The sequence below is a fragment of the Rattus rattus genome, chromosome 7 (assembly GCF_011064425.1).
Source record: "Rattus rattus isolate New Zealand chromosome 7, Rrattus_CSIRO_v1, whole genome shotgun sequence".
NCBI classification, from domain to species: Eukaryota; Metazoa; Chordata; class Mammalia; order Rodentia; family Muridae; genus Rattus; species Rattus rattus.
In genome coordinates this window covers 91,571,334-91,594,167 of record NC_046160.1, presented here as the reverse complement: position 1 = coordinate 91,594,167, position 22,834 = coordinate 91,571,334, and the positions used below count along the sequence as shown (strand labels likewise).

General features: G+C 40.2%; 1 protein-coding gene across 2 annotated transcripts in view; it reads right to left on the bottom strand.

Moving 5' to 3' along the window:
• Window positions 1-235: 235 nt before the first annotated feature.
• Fut8 (fucosyltransferase 8) overlaps window positions 236-22,834 on the bottom strand; it is a 131,359-nt gene continuing 108,760 nt past the window's right edge. For both annotated transcript variants that reach the window (XM_032907987.1, XM_032907986.1), the window contains 2 exons: window positions 12,739-12,889; window positions 236-1,224 (listed from right to left, as the gene is read on the bottom strand). In XM_032907987.1, coding sequence (XP_032763878.1) covers window positions 907-1,224; window positions 12,739-12,889 — 469 coding nt within the window. In that variant the 3' untranslated portion in view covers window positions 236-906. The remainder of the gene's footprint in view (window positions 1,225-12,738; window positions 12,890-22,834) is intronic.

Here is a 22,834-nt window from a genome sequence, read left to right as displayed (position 1 = left end):
CCTCCAAAGCTTGTTCTTAGGATCTTCAAAATATGCACCAACGAAAGCCAGTCACTGCTACAGAGGGGACCGCTGCTTCTCTTAGTAAAATTATTACTTTATCAGAAGCTGGAAAAAAGTAGGACAAAAGTAGAAAACAAATCTTAAAAACTATAAACCCATTTTTACCATATTTCTACTCTAAAGCTTATAACTATATAATCCAGTGATACAAAATTCCAGAAACTTCACAAAATTCCTTTTTAAAATTTATTTTTGTTATCAAAGAGAATGTCCAGAAACATTGAGTACTAAAGAATTTGTTCATGGCATTGTTTTACAAAACTTCCTAATGGAGAGTGAATATTTCATTTTACTTTATTGATGTATCCTTCATTTATTAATGATGAGGTGGATAAACTGAACTGATGAAATTACTTTAAAAAAAATCCAGACAACCATATGAAGGGAAAACATCCATTCTCGTTCTGAATCTGTTGACTGGAGTGAATTCAGTGGCCACACCACCACTAGCTTCCCCAGAGAAGGGAGCTGTTCACATCTTCTCGGTAAGTCACAGAGGTCTCTCAGATATAGGCACCATGTTTTAAGTCTCACACAAAATGTCTGTGTCACTTAAATTACACAACGTGGCAGTGTTTGTTTAATGGGGACATAATATTTAAAGGGGCAAAGTAGAAAATAATCCATTTGCATGTTATGTGTGAGTACATTATTGTACTGTGCATGGGCTTGAGGGCACCGCAGCCCTTCATAACGAGGCATTCCACCAGTGCAGCATCTGAGGGTTCCCACTCGGTCTTGGTGTGGAGCGTGTCTGTCAACGAACCACGTGTTAGTCTGGGTCATCTGCTTAGCCGAGATGGTCTGAACTGAGTTCTGTGGTTAATCTCTTCTACTTTATCTCTATTTTTCAGCTTCAGGATATGTGGGATACTTGACTGTTTCTATCTTCTCTCGGACTTTGTAGGAGGGGTATAAGCCTGTTTTTCCAAGTTTTCTGTTGACACCTTTAGAATAACCATCCCAATGGTTTCCAGCCACACCAATGATATCTCCAGGTTCCATTGGAATTTCCTCATCAGTTCGAGGTTTGTGAGGATAAACGGCAATCTGGTTGTGGGCATTTTGGCCTCCAAAATAGTAGATGTCATCTAAAGAGTGGAAGTTTGCAGAGGCATCAGGATGCAGGGTTTGCATGATTTCATAAGCAACCCGACAGACCTTGGAAAAAGAGGAGAAAACAAGTATGTTGGTGCACAGTATAAACACCCCCACTGCCGGCAATCTTTAACCAAAGGTGGGTTCTAGGGCTGCGAAGATAGTTATTATTCATTTCTGGACACACACACACACACACACACACACACACGCATACATACACACACACACACACACGAGGTGGGGGGTTGTGTTATGCATACATAGTATAATGTAATCTAAGAATACAAATCAATTAATTTTTAGTAAGCATTATGAAGAGCTACAAGGTCTTCCAAGCTGGGAACTGGTGACGTAAAACTGAGTAAGATAAAGTTTTTATCTGAAGAATTTATGGTTTGGGATTAGCACCTCGAATAACACAAATGTCATTCTCACCCCTTCGTCCACTCTTTTTCTTTTTAAGTTAAGTTAATACTTAATTTTCGGGTGACTGTAGCTGAGGCTCCTAACAGTAGAGATACGGAACCTGAAGTGGCCACTGCTTGTAGCCAGGCAGGACTCCCCTGAGGAGGGATAAGGACGTTAACCCACCCATCCACAAAACTTTTGACCCAAAATGTGTCCTGTCTACAGGGACAAAGATGGAGCAGAGACTGAGGGGATGGCCAAGCACCAGGCCCTGTCACTATTAACAACACTCTGCTGTGCTTACAGACAGGAGCCTAGCATAACTGTCTTCTGAGGGGCTCCACCCAGCAGCTGACTGAAACAGGTACAGAGACCAACAGCCAAACACTGCATGGACCTCGGGAAGTCTTATGAAAGAGTTGAGGGAAGGACCGAGGGACCGGGAAGGAACAGGAGCCCTATAGGAAGACCAACAAAGTCAACGATTGTGGTCCCTTGGGGGCTCCTCTCAGAGACTGAACCACCAACCAAAAAGCAAACATGGGCTGGACCTAGGGCCTTGCACATATGTAGCAGATGTGCACTGTGGTCTCATGCGGGTCTCTCAACAACTGGAGCAGGGGCTGTCTCCAAATCTGTTGTGTGCCCGTGGATCTCATTCCCTTAACGGGGCTTCTTCTCTAGACTCAGTGGGAGAGGACGTTTCTAGTCTGCAGAGACTTGATGTGCCAGGGTGGGGAGGATACCCAGGGGGAGGCTCCAACCTCTCAGAGGAGAAGGGGAGAGAGAGTGTGTATGTGTGGGGACTGTGTGATGGGGGCATGGGGGACAGCAATCAGGATGTAAAGTGAATAAATTAGTGGGAAAAAGACTTAAGTTTTATTTCTACTTATGCATATGTGCACATGTCTCTTTTATGTGCATGTGCATGCGTATGCAGATGCTTAATGATTATGGAGACCAGAATGCTGTCAGAATCTCTGGAGTTGGAGTCATAGGAGGTTTCTGAACCACTACGCATGGGAGTGAACTCTGCTTCTCTCTAAGCACAGGAAATGCTCAACAGCTGAGGCATCTTTCCAGCTCCCTTTATCCACTTTTAACCATAGTGTTTTCTTAGACCTCTTCTTAATAGAGATTTATATATTTACTGATGATCAGTGAGCAAGTGGGTTTAAATGTATCAGCTATTCCTAAGGAGTTCTAAAGTGTGCTACATACATAAGCATGCTTGTACTGATACAAGCTCGGCAGGTCTTTAAGGAAGATGTATCTACCCAATTAATGTTGTTTTAAGATGACTTAACAGATTCTTCTGTTAAAGAAAGCCCTCTCTAGCAGGTAAAATCCCATACCCTGAACTTCACTTACTGAATTTAGTATGCCTGGTGATAAAGCTAAAGCTACAAAAGGGTAACGTTCTGGCAACTAATAGATTCACTGGGAAGTAAAATAGGTTTCAGATCCCTTCCTAAGTTGGGTGATAACAGAAGAGAGTGATCATTTTGCCTAGAATACTTTCCTTTTCTATATTCTGACTGAGAACCCAATTCAGGTCAAATTTCTCTACAGCTCTAGTTTGGTTATCTCATTTAATGAATTTTCATTGTCCTTATGCCAACATTTTGCATCTACTTAAAAATGAAACTACTATTAATAGCTGTTAATCTGCTAATGGTACTTTAGAATGGCCCAGCAGATGTTTCTAAACTGAGACATCTGTGGAGATCAAAAACTGAATGAAGATGCTCTTTTTCTCTCTCAGTGATGCTGGGCACTGAATCCAGGGCCTTGTGCAAAGGCAAGCCCTCTACTCTGAGCTTATTCTGAGATGCTAAGCTTCTAACATTTATGACCAAATAAAATGACCAGGTTAACCTTTACCTCAACTTCCTGGAGACTATGAATTTTAGGAACTTGAACAGTTCACAAATGCTAGATGAAACTAATTAGATGACCCTTTCCCGCAGAAATTAAAAAACAAAGTCATTATTTCAACAACTGACAAAAAAAATCAAGAAAATGATTTTTGTTTATTTTTGAGATAAGGGTTCATGTAGCTCAGGCTGGCCTCAAACTCTTTATAGAGCTAAGGATGACCTTGGACTCATCTCCGCCCTCCCTCCCTCTTTCCCTTTCTTCCTTCTTTTCTTTCTCTTTCTCTTCTTTCCTTCTTTCTTTTTTCCTTTCTTTCTTTCTGTTTTCTTTTTTCTTTTCTGAGACAGAGTTTCTCTGTGTAGCCCTGGCTGTCCTACAACCCCTTCTGTAGACCAGGCTGACCTCAAACTCCCAGAGACCCACCTGCCTTTGCCTCCCAAGTGCTGGGATTAAAGGGCCATCACCTCCTGGCCCTATTTCTATTTTTAATGCTGGAATTGGGCATGTGCTACCATCTCAGCTTGTTTCCAAGTTAATACTGTCAACAAACTAAGTTACTCTTGGGACTTTTAGGATCAATGGCAGAAACAAAAATTACAGTAACATGAGAATAACAATAATTTAGAACTTTTTAAACTTCAAATTCAGCCAAAAGTCTACAGAGAATCAAAATTAACTTGGAATTCTGGAAAGAAACAAGAATCATCAACTATAGACCAAATACACAATGGTGGTCTCATAAGATTACATTCTCAAAACTCTGTAGACATCTTACTTCATTGTATGCCACATTCTGACAATGACAAAAATGCCTAATGACACACCTCTCAGAATGTATCCTCACTGTTAAATAACAACGCTCCACTAACAGCAAACCAAGTAACATGGAGAAGCCATGTTTGCTGAGCTTTTGTTGTGAGGCATTATTTGACACAATCGTCTCAGTATACCCATGAGAGTCTATCTCCCTTCTTACAGATGCCAAAGGGAACTAAAAGCATTGCCCATCACACTATTAGTAACTGGTAGACTAAAGTTGAGCCCAGGCAGCCCACATATACTTGCACCTGTCATACATATTTTTTGACATAAAACGTCTTTCAAACCTTTATATTCATCCTGTTGCATCAGAAAGCACAACCTAAGGGCTAAGGTGGCCCTGGGGAAACCTGAGTCTTATCTTCAGGGTTCCCACTCTCCAGCATTTGTTAGCCAGAAACACAAGACTTGGGTTATACAGGACGACTACGATAGGGCTCTCCCTCTTCACCTTCTAAAGCACTGTTCTCATGAGAACAGCACTGGAATTTGGCCTTGCTTTCTTTTTTGTGAAAATATTAATAATTAGTTTATGTTTTAGTATAAGTAGTTATTATTTATTAGCCTTTGTGAATACATCTGTATTTTCTTAACCAAAGGAATAAATAATGGTAAGTTTCAGAAATCAAATTGGGCCAATACAGGAGAGATTTCTGGGCAAATGTGGACTTGGGTTCATCCTCACCTGGATGCTGTAGGTGTGGCACTTTACAAGAACGGCCATGATGGGGGCAGCTGAGCTTAACGAGTGCCGAGTGGGTCCAGGCGGTCCCACAGTAAGCCCCACCTACTAACTCCTTTCTCTGTCATATCAAACCTGTAAGAACTGTCTTCACTTATTTTGCAGACGAGGAAACTAAGTCATAGGGAGATCTTGTAACTTTATTTTAAAAACATAAAAGCAGACAGAAATACTACAGCCACAATTAGCATTCTTTCTGGTTCTAGAGTAGTGCTTCAGAGCACATATAAAACTGCTTTTGGATAAGCAACTGGAACTACAGATGCCACAGAGTAGGTGTCCAGTAATTATCTGCTGAATAAGTGGTGCTCCAGTAATGGATGTTCAAGCCCATGGGTGATATTTAAAAGTTAAGGTCTATACACAACATTTTGAATAAATAATGGTTGTTTATCTCCATCCTGGAGCAATTACGCTAAGGGCTGGGAGGATCATTATAGTGTTGATGTTTGCATTCATGACACCAGGCCTCCTCTGGACGTTACAAATTCAAATCATGTGGTAGGCAATGAAGGCTTGCAGCTGATGGCAATGTTCACCTCAGAGTCGGTGCTTGGGCAGGACCGAAGCATACACATCATGGCTGTATAGAGTATGTTTCATTTCATTCTGTGACAATACTTCATCACTTTCTAGCATATTATTAAGCTGACAGTGATGACTAACAGCAAAAAATTCCTGCTAAAAGATATGACACAAGTATGCCAGTTTTAAAAAAGTATTTAACAGGTAAGCATCCATTAGTCAGAATATAGCCCTTAGACATACTGCACTGAAGTAGATGGGCTTCCGACCTTTCTCACAGCAGATGGGACCTTGTTTTTGTCAAATTAAAGAGTTAGTTAGAGGCACTCCTGGTATGAGGATTTGAAAGCTGTTCTCAGTTTAGTGGGTGATGCTGGGAGATCTGTGCACCTTTCCTTTAGATTACTTAGTTTTGCTATACCATGAGAAAATAAAAACAGTGTTGGCTGCACTGTATGAACGTCCAAACGAATGTGATACAAGTTGCACGGTGCAGCGCCCAGCACCAAAGGTGAGTGGCACCCAGGCTGACTCAAGACAGACTTCTCATCCTCTACGCTGGGAGGGAGGGACAGTGGTCACATCTTTTATTCTGTGTTGTTCTCTTTGCTACTCTCAGAAGGCATTTACTACTGTTTCACAAACTACATCTCAATGGAAATTACCACCCCAAAAGTTAATGTTATTTTTAATTTTGTCCTCTGAGATTTCCAAAATCTGATTGGAAGTGCATAATGTAACCAGTTATATTTTGTGTAGATTTGAAATTAAAGAATGTCTTGAGATGTTTTTAATAAATGTTACAAAGGGAGGTACCACAGGGGAAAAATTACTCAAATTACTGAGCAATGCTGCTCACTAAACAAAGTAAACTTCAACAGCATTAGGTGGTTTTTATCTTTAAGATTCACTAAGTTTACTTTCAAAATCATAAAAGATTTCTTACAAACGAGCATTATATCTTATGTGTTTGGGTGTTTGCCCACATGTATGTCTGTGCACCACCTGTGTGCTTGGTGCCATGGGAGCCAGAGGAAGGCACAAGAGTTACAGCTGTTTGTGAGCCATCAAGTGAAACTTGAGTCCTCTGGAAGAACAGCAAGGGCTCCTAGCTGCTGAGCCATCTCTCCAGCCCTAATGTCTATGCATCTACAACTGCTTTGGTGAGCCAGAGTAGTGAAAACTGATTCTACAACTTGATAAATAAGTTTTTCAGAAAATCTTTTTGATACTTCATTTATCTACCAATGAGCTGCTCTCATTTCTTCAGTTATAATTTATTTGCTTTCATAAGTAATTTGCTAATTATTATTAGCAAATTGAAATGTAAGTGATCAGGTAGATGGTTTGTGAATGGTGTTCTCTACTAACAATAGGGTGATTGTTTGGTGGAACTGTTTAGAATGTGATTGACAGCTTTGCTAACTCACTTGATAATCTTTGGAAAATGCTAATATTGACTCTTTCATAATAACTATCGAATACTGTTCTTACTATCTGAAAAATGTAGGGCAAACTTGGTTTTGTGAAACAGTTCTGAAGAAAGCATATGGAAAAGTAAATGCACGTGGTAACAGAAGTAGGGAGTAGAGGTGTATTTCTGGTTTGTAAAAAAATAAAAGAGAGATAATCCCCAATCTTTTTTTAAAATCCAATATAAAATCTAGAACACCAGAAGCTGATGTTTCAAAGGGGTAGGAAATGTATCTAAAACTTTATGAAGAATATGGATTAAGATGCCATGTCTACGCTGATAAAATAGCTTAGGGGTAGAGTGCTTGCTTACCAACATGAGGTCCTGGTTCAACCCCTAGCACTTCAAACCAGAACAAAACAACCCAAAAGGTTGCCATGACACTCATGAGTTGACATGCCTAGAATTTACTTGCATTAACCTCAGGAACACTCCTGAGCACCCATTCTTCTAAAGGAAGAACTTATGTCTGAAATGTCATCAGCCTGGTTGGTTTTTGTCCTCTTGATATAAACCTAGACATCTGGAAGAAGAAATCTTAACTGATTTAACTGCTCTTAAGACTGTCCTGTGGGGCAAGTCTGCAGGGCGTTATCCAGCCCACCATGGGCATTACTACCCCTAGCCAAGTGGTCCTGAATGGCATAGGAAAGCAAGGGAACAAAGCCACAGGGTGCACAGAAGTGACAGAACGTCTCCATGGCCTCTGCTTCAGTTTCTGCTTCCAGGTTCCTATCATGAATTCTCTCAGGGATGGCATGTGACTTGGAAGTGGCAAAAATCTTTTCTTCCCCAAGTTGTTTTTGGACATGGTGTTTAATCACAGCAACAGAAAATTTAACTTAGACAATCACATTATAAGGCAATATTCTCTTTCAATAAGCTAAATAAAATGGAATCCATAGGGCTCACTGGTATTAATATGCTCGTTTCCAACAATTTTTTATAGTGAAGAACTGTTGTGCTTGTCCCCACAGTGACTGTGTGGGCCCTAAGCACGTCACAGGACCACAAGCAGAGGTAATGGATGTCTTGAATCACATGTTTCATGTTCCTTTTAAAATTTGAGGTTATATAGTTTGAAATGTAGCCATGTGAAAAACAGCTGTTAAAACCAACACTGAAAATTCTCTAGAATAGGCAATGATGTTCAGATAACTATTTGCAGCTAATGTGTTTAATACATTACTATTGCTGAGTACTACTGTTGTTCCACAGGAAGCAAGTATTCAGTTCTCACAAAAACTCTGCACTAGGCAACAGGTTTGAAAGTGATGTCTAATTGAATGGCAGACAAGGTGACAAACCGGAAAGATTTGACAAAATTGGATATGCTCAACTCTCACAAGAACAGAGAGAGAGGGAGGGAGGGAGGGAGGGAGGAGGGGAGAGGAGGGGGGGAGAGAGAGAGAGAGAGAGAGAGAGAGAGAGAGAGAGAGAGAGAGAGGAGGCTGCTGAAGGAGAGCAATGTAGAGGAGAGAGAGGAGAGGAGAGAGAGAGAGAGAGAGAGAGAGAGAGAGAGAGAGAGAGAGAGAGAGAGAGAGAGAGAGAGAGAGAGAGACTGGAAGGGAGAGGTAGAGGGAGGGGAGAGGGGAGAGGGAGAGGGAGAGGGAGGGAGAGGGAGAGGGAGAGGGAGAGGGAGAGGGAGAGGGAGGGAGAGGGAGAGGGAGAGGGAGAGGGAGAGGGAGAGGGAGAGAGGAGAGGAGGAGAGGAGAGGAGGCAGTTTTACCAGGACAGTTATAGAGACAATTGCAGTGAGAGAACAAGCTAGATGCAGGGTAAGACAGAACAAGCCAGAGAATGAGTAGGAGCTAGAAGATTTGAATATATTGCCAAAGTTAGTATGAGGCCAAGAAGAGAAATTCAGGAGAGGCTGATAGAGAAGACTGAATCAATCAGCTTGGAGAGACGTTTGAGTCTGAAATGAGTTGAATCAGCCAGCCAGAGCTCAGAAAGAACTAGGAAGAGATGAGCTTATTCGGCAGCAAGTCTCAGAGCCTGAAAACATTCTAGGCCTAGGGAATATTGTATAGAGGCTAGAAGCTTCCAGGACTAGGCCTAGGTGAGCACACAAGAGTCAGTAAGCCTCAGAGACAACAGTTACATCAGGCAAAAAAAAGGAAAAAAAGTTACCTTTATAAAAACTTCCATTCTGAACTCTAATATAAAATATATGAGTTATTTAAGTCTACGTTGGGTTATGAAACATTGTTTGAGATTTTCTTCGGTATAAATGGCCAAAACTCACTTTGTGTGAGACAGGAGATAGTGGCACGTATCTTTAATCTCAGCACTTGAGAGGCAGAAGCAGGCAGACCTCTAAATCCAAGGCTAGCCTGGTCTACAAAGAGTTTCAGGACAACCAGGGCTACACAGAGAAACCTTGTCTTGAAAGCAAACAGACACATTTACTTTGGGTGTATTTTATCAAAAGTTTTTAGGAATGATTTGGAGATTAAAAAAAAAAAGTCCCTCACAACTCAACTCTCTGCTTCTCTGGATCCAAGGTCTGAATTCACTTCACTGATTGATAATTACGCACAAAACAAAAGCAAAGCACTGTGCTATTTTCCATCTACCCTCCTAACTACCCCATCTACCCTCGGCAAGATTCTACTATCATGAAGTGACGGTGGTACTGATTTCTAGATCAAAACTAGAGTTACAAGACCAATTCTTTTTATTTTAAAGAGTATAAATTTCTCATTGGAAAATATAGTAATTTTAAAATTAGAAATATTTATTATTTTATTTGAGGCTTATGACTGTTTTGTTTGCGTGTATGTATGTGCACCGCGTGTGTGCCTGGTGTCTGTCAGGAGAGGGTGTTGGTTCTCTGGAGTTAGAGTCACAAAAGGTTGTGGACCAACACATGAATGCTGGGAACAAACTTTGGGTCCTCTGCAAACGCAGCAAATGCTCTTAACTGCTAAGCCATCTTAGACCCTTATTTTTGTTTATCTCAAAAGCTAAGTATTTGCCCAACACTTGTACAAATAAACTAGCATTACTCACACAAGCTGAGAAAGTAGCGGGATGTATATTTATCTGGTAGGGAATCACAGCCTATGCTATAGCTGGCTGCCCTCCCTCTCAACACAGGAGATTGATTATTCAAGAGATGGCTAACTACCCCATCTCTGCCATTCAGAACCTTGAATCTAGGATCATTTGTCCTCTGGACCAGGCCTTCTTTAGAAAATCTTGGCTGTTCAAAGATTATGAAACATATATTTAAAATGAAAAAGAAAAAAATGGTTATTTCCCATGCCAGAGTAGCATAAAAGGATTCTTAAGAAGGGCTAGAAGAAAACAAACACACTGGACACATCCCTATAAAAGAGACACGTGTATTTATATTTAATTTTAGAACTTATAAAACAATGCTTCTCAATCGAGGCAGCTTTGCTAGGGGCGTTTGGGAATGCCCAGGGACGTTTTTGGTTTTTACAACTTGTGTTGAGGGTACTCCTGACTAAGAATGTTGCTAATACTGAAAGACCCCCAAACTTGGGGAGACTCTCGCTCCAGTCACGGGTTGGGGTACCCCCAGGAAACATGAGTAGCCGGTCTTGATGTAATCAGCAAGAGGCAGTTTTATTTACGAGATCTCGGGCTGACACATATCCCACACTGGAGATTGAGTCAAGCCCCGAGCCTCTCTAGGCAGGAGCTTATATAGGGAAAACCAGGGGTTTCGTGTGGATACACATAATTGGCTAATACAAAGGGTGCACAGTTACTATTGGCACGGAGTTACATCAACAAAGCATACGTGTAATCTAGCATCTCAGCAATGTGGGCAGGGCAACTCATCTCACTGCAGCAGGGGGATGACCCATCCTCAGGGAGTGAAGGAAGGGGAGGGGGTGGCTCCAGATGGCCAGTGTCCTTGGGAGCTGATAGTCGGGCCAGTGAGCCCTATCTCAAATTCTCTCAGGCATGTCTGGACTTTGTTTGAGACTAACTTTTTGAAATTTAACTCTTCAATACCTAAAGACATAGTACAGTTTCTTACAACAAAATATTATCTGCCAGCAGTGCCTAGATTTAAACCCTGACTAGAGGAGCAGACTTTATACAGGTTTAAAATCTAGGTCAACAGGGCAGGCAGTGACACAGGAAAAGTGACTTTTAAAAAAATAATTGTATTATATACAAATGATGCATGCATGCATGTTTCCAGGCTGAACTTTGGACTCAAGTAATCAGGTTTGGTGGCAGGTACATTTACCTACTGAGCTGTCTTACTGGTCTGAAAATTATTCTTTTAAATTTCTTTCCCTTAAATTTTGAGATTATAATATAATTACATCATTTCTTTCTTCCCTTTCCTCTTCCTAGTTCTCCCACAAGCCCTCCTCCTTGCTCTATTTCAAACTTACAGCCTCTTTTTTATTTTTATCGTGTGTGTGTGTGTGTGTGTGTGTGTGTGTGTGTGTGTGTGTGTGTGTTCCTAGTATAACCTGCTTAGTCTGTATTATCAGGTAGCCTAGGTTCTCAAATACAGGAGTGGGATCAAGTAGATACATATCTGACCGCCTGCAATGAGAAAGGAAACTGTACTTTCTGAAGACGGGACCCTCATTCCAGTGAAATATCACCATTAGATGCCTTCATGGGAATTTGAAGGCTAAGGAGATTTTATGTGGAGAGTAGAATACCTTCTTTGTGACTCCTGTTTTGTGTAGCTGTTTTTATATAGTGAGTCATGTTCTTATTTCACGATGAGGAAAACTACAGTCTTTGCATGGATAAACACCTTCTGAAAATCTTACTGTGGTAAGAGATAGCCACACTGTAAAAACTAAGGTCCAGTTCTTTATTCCTTCTGAAATGTCCTCCCATGCAAACTGCTTTCTTCTCTATGTGATGCTCTCAGCATTTAAACACACCTACTTTACACCTATTTGTAATTTTTGGTAATTGTCCTCTAGTTGTATTTTGATTCTGAAAAGAGCCAAATCCTTATCTACAAACTCCTTTAAGTCCTCTTAGCACACAAAATTATTTGAGCACAGTCTCTCAATGGCTGGTTAGATAAGCTAGCCAGTGATGAGAGGACAAGCGGGGAAACAACAGAGTTCCCAATAGATACTGCAGCACCATGCTTCACAGGGCAGGAAGACTGACTAGATACCTCATAAGCAAACCAAAACCAAACCCGTAGCCCATATGCAACAGTCAAACTCAAAACAATAGCTCCTTGAGTAGTATTTCCATTTTTAAACTTGAATTATTTAAACTTAGTATACACATTTTTACTTCACAAACATGTAGAAGGACTTGCAAAAGACTTGCATTTACTGCCTTTACTATTAAGCCAGCCAGTGAGGCAGGACGGCTGGGAACTTAAGTCTCACAGTATCAGCGATGAGCTGAAATGGATGGATCTGCTTACCTATTAGCTGTTTGCAGAATCGGAAATGTACAAAGGAAACTCAATTACCGGCTGTTTCTGTTAGATGCTATTAACAGCCGCGTACTTTAAAGAACGGCACCAACTGGCAACAGTGGAGATACATTTAGTCATTGCTGCAAACAACTAATATTCAATGTACTCAAACTTCTCTATGGGATCTCTTCACTATTTCACAAAATATATCACTACTAAGCATAAAGGGAAATTATACCTGAGTCATACTAACACTAAAAACACAGACACACAAGTAATTTTCCTCCTTTATTCAACAGTGACTACCAGCCATTAGAGCATGCTACTACTTACCTGGGATGAAAAAGTACACACTAGGAAGTCAGCCTGAGAGAGAAAGTGTATATCCAGGATCACGCCCCGAAGTGAATTTTCTGTGTACCGATTGTGTAGTCCAGCTGACCAAGAAATAGAGTTATCACTAATAAATTCATAATTGGAGTACCTGAAAAAAGAAAGAGATTTGATGACTAAACCGACAGTGTTTTATTGACCACGTCTTTTAAATTTATTTATTCACTTTATATCTTGCTCACTGCCCCCTCCTGGTTACCGTCACAAGCCTTTGCCTCTCCCCCTTCTCCTCTGAATGGGTGAGGGCCCCCCTGGGTAGCCCTCCACCCTGGCACTTCGATTTCTGCAAGATTAGGTGCTTCCTCTCCCACTCAGGCCAGACAAGGCAGCCCAGCTAGAAGAACATGTCCCATGTATAGGCAACAGTTTTTGGGACAGCCCCTGTTCCAGTTGTCCAGGACCCACATGAAGACCAAGCTGCACATCTGCTACATATGTATGGAGAGGTCTAGGTCCAAGCTGTATATGTTCTTTGGTTGGTGGTTCAGTCTCTGACAGTCCCAAGGGTCCAGGTTAGTTGACTCCATTGGTTTTCCATGGAGTTCCTATCCCTTTTAGGGCCTGCAGTCCTCCCTATTCTCCCCAAGAGTCCCCAAGCTGTTTCACTGTGGGTGTCTGCATCTGAGAAGACCACTTCTTTAATCAAAAGCTCCCTCTTTAACACTGAGAACTTGATAATATTTAATAGAGAGTTGAAGCAACTTTCAAGTGAACAATGGAAAAGAAACTAATTCAGAATATCCTGCATGTTAAATGTTACTGAAGCCAGGTGTGGTGGTATATTCCTATAACAAATATCCAGCTGGCTGAGACAGGAGGACTGAGTTCAAGGCTCACCTGGCTACCGAGTGGGACCATGTTTCAAAAGACACATTCTGCCTTATTTTCTTAAACACACCCATACACCACTATGAGCTTTAGCAATTCATGTCAGAGTATGAAGGCTTCTTATTCTTTTTTTTTTAATTTTTATTTTTTTAAGTCTCTTTGTAATGAGTACCCTTCTAAGAGTTTTTCTGAGCTTTTTCAATATTTAAATGGAGCTGTTTTAGAAATACATCACAACAGACTTTCATTTAAAGTTTTAGTTTATAATTGTGACAGATCAGATTTGAGTAAACATAAACGTCTTCATTAATTTTACAAATAATGCAAATAAATTTAAAAATGATTAGTTAAAATCTTTGTGATAACCAACAGTCTTCAATTTCTATCCCCTTTGAGGATCCATCTATTATTCTTAGCCATAACAGTAATAGAAAACCCATTCCATTGGATTTATGAATGCAAGCTCCTTGTGGATGGATTTCTGCCAAGTAATATGTCAGTAGTCTTATCTAAGATATGTTCTTAAAATATCAAAACTGGTTGTCTTGGAAAAGTCTACAGCTGATGAAATGATTCTGCTCTGAATTAGAAATCACTGTCTTGGTGTGTAAATCTTTAGACTAAAATTGGGCACCTTACTAAAAAGGGAGTAACATTCACACGTCCTTTATATAATTTCATTAAGAATTAACACAGGGTGCTTACATATACCTTACATATAGGAAATGTTGAACAAATATTAGCTATGATGAGCATCTATACCTAATTTTAATCTTTACAGTTCTCTAAATCTATACTCAGAATCACCTTCTCAGTGAGGATTTGAAGTTTGAATTTGAAATCCCTAGTCTTTCTGCCTGCACTGTTTTTGGCCACGGTTCACCTTGTTATGAGGTGCGTGTTTACTGCTTGCATCCCTCTCCTGCTCCCATCACCCCTACCTGGAATCTAAGCTCTATTAAACATAAGCATTCATCTGCAGGGTTCACTTGAGCACTCTCAATACCTACAAGGGAATCGGGAACACAGTGAAAGGATAAACGAGTATTATCCTGAGATAATACTGCTTCTTGCTTACAAACTCTGAAAACATTAAGAATCAGTTTATATTTTGGCTCTAAACAGTACTCCCCAGGGTTAGGCTCACGCGATAGGACTTGGCCGTCCACACAATGCTAGAATTACATACATGCCTGAATGAGTCTATCTTTGTCCAGGGCTCTATCCCAATCCCCGGACGATCAACTCTTAACATTTCTTATCATTTATGGCCACTAAGGAGCTTCCTTCACTGCCTGTGATAAAATGGCAGTTCAGGCAAAAACTCAGAGCATGCTTTGTACTGCTGCATGTAGTGTTCATGCCTAGTAGGCCCTATGATTGATTGACTGACTGATTGATTTTAGTATTTTGCCTTTCTCAGCTCAACATCAATGAGGTGAAGAAAATGTCACATTTGTTCTAAAAAGAAAACCTGACAAGGTTTTCTTTGATCAAGCTACACACCCAAGTTACAAACACATTAACAAATGTAACTGCAAATGCTACAGAGTAGCAAGGACAGGAACCAGCAGAGCTGTTGTGGGTTTTACCCTTGAGTAAAGTGAATCTCATTAGCACACAAGGAAACTCAGTCAAACTAAAAAAGGAGTGGCCCCTTAGCCAAGAATTGACACCAACAGCCAGGGCTCTCCTAACTAAAAGGCCCTGCTATAGAACAGACCAACAGGAACTGATTATCCTCATGCCTTTCTAAAGATGTGAAAGTCAGTTTCATGCAAGAGACCAGGAATAGGAAACAAACAAAAAAATAAAGCAAACAATGGGACAAGAGGGGAAGCTTCTGTTCAAATAGATTTCTTGGGTCTTACCTCTAACTGCTTAAGCAGAGGACTTCTTTTACATTGAAGTTTCAGAGACTGATACTGGTAATACTATCCTTTTACTATCTTATAAAAACTTAACTTTATACCACCCACAAAAGACTAACTGGATTGCAGTTGTAAACAAACAGGGAGGCCCAAGTGAGGATACTTCAATCCCACTTAGAAGGAGGAACAAAATAATCATGGGAGGCAAATGGAGGGAAGGATCTGAGTGGGAGAGAGGAGGTGGAGTGGGGGGGAGGGAACAGGACCAGGTGTGGAGCAGGGGGTGGGGTGGGGGACAGGAGAGAAGCCCAGAACACCAGGAGAATTAATGGAAATAAGCAGCCTTTGGGGGTGGGACATGGGAGGGACCAGAGACCTGGAAGGTGAGACCCTCTTTGGACTCAATGGGGGTGACCTTAGCGAAATGCTCAACAGTGGAGAGAGGGAACGCAAAGAATCCATCTCTAGTATATAGACAGGGCCTCAAGTGGATGGGGTTACCACAGTCTAAATTTGTGACCCAGAATTGTTCCCATCTAAACGAACTGCAGGAGCAAAAATGGAGAAGAGACTGAAGGAGAGGCGGCCCAGTGACCAGCCCAACTTGGGATCCCTTTCACGGGGGTGCACCAAGGCCTGATACTAGTAATGAAGCTATGATATACTTATAGACAGGAGCCTAGCATGGCTGTCCTCTGAGAGGCCCTACCAGCAGCTGACTGAGACAGATACACCCAACCATTGGACTGAAGTTGGGGACGCCTATGGTTGAATAAGAGGAAGGATTGAAGAAACTGAATGGAAGGGCCACCCCATAAGAAGACCAAAGTCTCAACTAACCCAGACCCCAGGGACCAGAGACTGAGCCACCAACCAGGCAGCATACACGGGCTGGTCCGAGGCTCCCAGCATAGATGTAGCAGAAGACTGCAAGGTCTGGCCTCAGTGGGAGAAGATAGCCTAATCCTTGAGAGACTTGATGCCTCAGGGAAGGGGGATGCTTGGTGAGGGGGCATCCACTCAAAGGCAAGGGGTGGAGGAATGGGCTAAAGAACTGTGGGAGGGGGGACCGGGATGGGGGGCAACAGTTGAAATAATAAAATAATTTAAAAAAAACAGGTAAAAAGTAAAAAACAGTCATTGCTAGTTTTCAGCTACACTGTGTAAAATGTCAGAAAACTTTTCTTCTATTAATTGCAAAGAACCTAATGTTAGAAAAAGTTGGTTTAGAATGCTTAATAATGAAAAACTAAATATGTAACCATATTATCTGGGATTTATTTGAATTGTCTCATGATACTATCCAGGTTTGGTGTGAACTCACTACGTAGTTTACACTGACCTTAAATTATGATCGCCCTGCCTCAGCCTCTCCAGTACTCCAACATCTAACCATTTGGAAGCTTTACTTTCCAATTTCATCCTTACCCCTAAATCTTCCCTGCCTCAGAAAACAACAGTTGATGGACATATTTGGTAGTTCTTAGCTCTTTGGCTGCCAGTCATTCCGTGATTTTAAATTCTCTAATGTAAATTACTTAGGAGAGATGTCATGGATGAACTCCATCTCCATGAAGCATGAAGTATGATGCTGAGTGACAGAGGACTGACTGCACACCTGCACAGAGAGGTACACAGGTAACGCTCATCTCGACACCCTCTTCAGATCTACTATCCAGAAACAGGCTTCTCTTCCTAATGTGTGAAGCCCGTGAATCATTTACATTTAATTTTTCACCTAACCCCTCTTAAAGTAAAACAATCTTACAATATCACCTTGGACATGATATACCTGTTGCAGAATAAATGAATGCTTTTGGTTGCTTGTAAAGAAGAATAGTAAAGGTTTTATAATTTGCTTATATAGCAAAACCCCATCATAAGAGGTCTAAAGAGAGGTAACTCAGGATGGGAAATGTTTAAGTAAAAGAATGAAGAGAGATGGCAGTTAAATTCCTGATTAATATATTAGCAATGACGTGGGAAACTAAAATGAATTTCCAAAGAGGAAAAATATGCATAAAGTGTTTCCACTGATTTTACAGTAGAACACAGACAAAGCTGCTGCCTAGAGCGCCATGGGGAGGGGTCGAGGAGCTGAGGAAGAGACATTCAGGTTTCACCATTTCCACAGTAAAGGAGATATTGCTACTGTACTGTAATGGCTGCTCAGCATAAACATGTCATGTGGGACTGGGTCAGGGCTGTAAAATGTTTATGTCCTTTTATGTAAATAGTTCAAAGTCTGGAAACCCAGCTTGAGGAAATAATGGAGGCATTTTAGACATACTTTGTACCATTATTTATAATAGTAAAACACTGAAAATAACCTAACAATCCGGTATTAGGAAAAGGCTTGCTCAAGTCATCAACAGCGGATTCAGACAGTGGGTACAGCCATTAAATGTGGTGTTTACACACCACCGTTGGACATTGAATAAAAGTATGGAAAAAGGGATCTAAGCAAAGGAGACCTCAGCAAAGCGGCACCTCTACTTCTCACAGCCAAGACTCAAGAGTTCAACGTAAAATGATGTTCATTCTCAAGAGGTTACAACATTATAAAGCAGGCATGTACCTACAATGTGAACTCAAGGCTAGTCTGGGCTACACAGCCAAGTCTCAACGAAACCCAATAAGTAATTATTATTATCAATTATAAAAATTAAATCAATGAAGTACACAGAGTGTCAAAGATCAGAGGCAGAGACAGTCACAATACAATAATTTCTGGAAACTTTATATCCTTCATTCAACACTGGAAAGTTCTAGACAGAAAAAGCAATTAACAAAAGAAGAAAAGTGGAGGACTGGAAAGAGGACTGTGCTGTTAAAAGCACTTGCTGATCCTTTATAGGACCCAAGTACAGTTCTTACACCCACACTGGGTGACTCACAACAGCCTGGAACTCCAGCTACAAGGAATCTAACACATTCTTCTGGATTCTGTGGGAACCCACACATATGTTGTGTGTATACACACACACACACACACACACACACACACACACACACACACACACCTTAAAAGCAAAACATGGACTTCGTCCAAACTGACCTGACATATTTATATTATAGTGTCCTTTGTTCAAAAGCTACAGAGTAAATGTTCTCAAATGCATATGAAACATTCTTCTGAAAAAAGCATATGTTGGGTATAAAACAAGTAGTTTTCTTTTGCACACAATGGTATTTAATTGATATGAGTTTCAGAAGTCTTGGGAAACTCACAGATGCGTACAAATTAAACAAAGTACTCTTGAAACAATGGGTAAAAGAAGAAGTCAAAATACCTTAAAGCAAACATGGGAACACAGTAGGGCAAAATGACCAGAGTTAGCTAAAGCAGTCCCGAGAGGAAGGTTCACAGCAGTAAACCACACCAACAGAAAGAAAAGCTCTCAAACAGACAAACTCACATTGTAGCTCAAGAAATATAGAGTAAGATCCAAGATAAATTAAAAAGAAGGAAAACAACTAAGACATATAACAAAATATAGGTTTCAAAAATTATTTAAAAGATCATAGATAATAAAGTTTGAGTTTTTGACTTATGAAGAAATAAAAGAAAATTCAAATAAATTCAGGAAGGAAGAGGAAACGTAGACCTACCCAGTGAGACTTCTCAGTGAATAAAGGAGCTTGACACACAAGCCTGAAGACCTAAGTTAGATCTCAGGGAGCCAAGTAAATGTGGAAGTTAGGAGCTGTCCTCTGACTTCTACATGGAAGCTGTGGTAATATACTACTACCACTAGTACTACCACTACCACCACTACTACCACTAGTACTACCACTACCACCACTACCACTAGTACTACCACTACCACCACTACTACCACTAGTACTACCACTACCACCACTACTACCACTAGTACTACCACTACTACCACTACTACCACTACCACCACTACTACCACTACCACTACCACTAGTACTACCACTACCACCACTACTACCACTAGTACTACCACTACCACCACTACTACCACTAGTACTATCACTACCACCACTACTACCACTAGTACTACCACTACCACCACTACCACTAGTACTACCACTACCACTAGTACTACCACTACCACCACTACTACCACTACTTCCACTACCTCTACCACCACAATTACCATGACTACCACTACTACTACCACCACCACCACCAACAACAACCAGAAGACTAATAATAATTATCTGACACCATTAATACTAATAGCATGGAAATACAAAACAAAACAACCAACCATGAGACTACTATAAACAAATTGGGTAATCTACAGGATATGGATGATTAAAAAAAAATTAACTCATCAAGACTAAATAAATAAATACAGATAATCTAAACAGAACAATACCAAGTAAGGACATTGAATTAGTAGTAAAAGGCCTGCTATCAAACTGCCACTGCTAGGTTCTACCAAATATTTAAAAAGAGAATACCGACTTTCCAAATATTTTATTTGTTTTGAGATAGGGAACTGTTTACATAGCACAGTATGGCCTGGAATATGCTTTACTTTTGAGTGCCATAGCAGGTATTTTTCTAAATATTCGATGAGGTCACCAATATCTTAATAGCAAAGTCACTAAAACCATTATAAGAAATGTATACAGCAATATTCCCTATGAACAAGGGTAGAACTTCTATAAAATACTAGCAAATTAAATTCCACAGCACATTTAAGAAGTATGATCAAATGAAGTCTGTTCTAAGGATAGGAGGTGGCCCATCACACAGCAGTCAGAAACATGACCCATTGCCGTAACAGAAGAAAGAACAGCAATAGAAATCCTGCATGATTATCTTAATTAATAGAGACAAACTATTTGACAAGATTCAACACCTGTTCATGGTAAAGCTTTCAAAAAGTATAAGAATATACATCAGCATAATACAGGCCATACATGACAAGTCCACAAATGACATCAGACTAAACAGTGGAAGGTTGGCAAATTTTCCTCTAAGAGGAAAAAACTAGGCTAAGGCAGGAGGATTACAAATTCCAAGCCAGCCTGGGTTACCACTGGCATCCTGTACAAAAGGTATTCAAGCAAGAAAGGAATATGTGAAATATCTGCTTGTCGATGGTATGGTCTTATAATTAGAAAACCCTAGAGTCCATTAAAAGTCTTAAAACTGATTGATAAGTCCAGTATAGTTATAGGTTATAAAATAAACATACCAAGAATCCCCAAACCAGTACTATTTTTATATGCTAGCGAACTAACCCAAAATGAAATTGAGAAGCCAATCCCATCTGTAATAGAACCAAATAAAATACTTGAGTGTGAATTTAGACAGTAGGTGGAAGATCTGCATGTTAAAAAGTGTGAAGTACTGATGAACAAAACTGAAGACTTAAAGAAGTGCAAATATCAATAAACTGTTAAAAGTTTCTTTACTCAAAGTGACCAGCTCAGATTTAATGCAATTCCTATCAAAACTCCAATTTCATTTTCCACAGTAGAGAGGCAGCCTACCTACAAGCTATATAGAACCAGAAAAGATCTGAATCTCTAAAAGCAATCTTGAGCGAAATTCACCAACCTGGACGTCTCACACCCCCTGATTTCAAAGCTGTGCATTACACAGCTGCTGTAATCAGAATAATGCAGTTTTAGCATAAAAACAGATACAATGATCAGAGAAATGGAAAGCTCCAAAATGAACCTAAGTATCTGTGGTTTTTCAAGAACATCAGATAGAAAAAGGACAATCAGTCTAAGAGATATAGTATTAGGAACACTAGATATCCACAGATGGAAAAATGAAAATAGACCCCTGTCTTACACCAAGTTGAAAACAAAAAAACAAACTCAAAATGGACAAAAGATTTAAGTGTAGTCTGGAGACTACAAATTATTTCAATGACACTGGGAGAAAGCTCTGTGAAACTGGTTTAGGCAACGATATTGTAGACAAGACTCTAAAACCACAGACAACAAACGAAAAAGCAGCAAGTAGGACCTCTTCAAACTAAAATGTTCCCGCAAAGCAAATGCACTGCAGAGGTGACACACATGCTGGGGAAATGTGCACACCTCGCGTGTCTGATAAGGATTAATTTCTAAAACTGGCAAAGAAAAAATAAAGGTATCACTATTTGTAGATAGCATGATAGTATCCATAAGTGACCCCAAAAATTCTACCAGAGAACTTCTCCAGCTGATAAACAACTTTAGCAAAGTGGCCGGATATAAAATTACCTCAAATAAATCAGTAGCTTTCATTTATACAAATGATAAACAGGCTGAGAAAAAAATTAGGGAAAACATTCCCTTTACAATAGCCACAGATAATATAAAATATCTTGAGATAACTCTAAACAAGTGAAAGATCTGTATAAGACTTCAAGTCTCTCAAGAAAGAAATCGAAGATCTCAGAAAATGGAGAGATCTCCCCATGCTCATGGATTGGCAGAATTAATATAGTAAAAATGGCCACCCTACCAAAGGCAATCTACAGATTCAATGTAATCCCCATCAAATTTCCAACACAATTTTTCAAAGACATGGGAAGAGCAATTCTCAAAGTCATCTGGAAAGGCAAAAAACCCTGAATAGCGAAAACAATTATTGACAATAAAAGAATGGCTGGGGGAGTCAGCATCCCTGACCTCAAGCTCTACTACAGAGCAATAGTGAAAAAAACTGCATGGTGTTGGTACAGAGACAGACATCAATGGAATAGAATTGAATACCCAGAAATAAACCACATACCTATGGACACTTGCTCTTTGACAAAGAAGCCAAAAATATACGATGGAAAAAAGAAAGCATCTTCAATAAATGGTGCTGATCTAACTGGATGCCTGTATGTAGAAAAATGAAAATAGACCCATATTTATCACCATACACAAAGCTCAAGTCCAAGTGGATCAAGGACCTTAACGTAAAACCAGATGCATTCGATCTAATAGAAGAGACAGTGGGAAAGAGTCTTGAACTCATTGGCACAGGCAGAAATTTCCTAAACAGAACTACAATGTCTCATGCTCTAAGATCAAGAATTGATAAATGGGACCTCATCAAACTGGAAAGCCTCTGTAAGGCAAAGGATATGGTCAACAAGACAAATCAGCAACCTATAGATTGGGAAAAAAATCTTCACTAACCTCACATCTGATAGAGGAATAATATCCAAAATACATAAAGAATTCAAGAGGCTAATGATCCAAAAAAACCAAACAACCCAATTAAAAAATGGGGTATAGATCTAAACGGAGAATTCACAACATAGGAATCTTGAATGGCTGAGAAGCACCTAAAGAAATGTTCAAAGTCCTTAGTCATAAGGGAAATGCAAATCAAAATGCCCCTGAGATTCCACCTCACACCA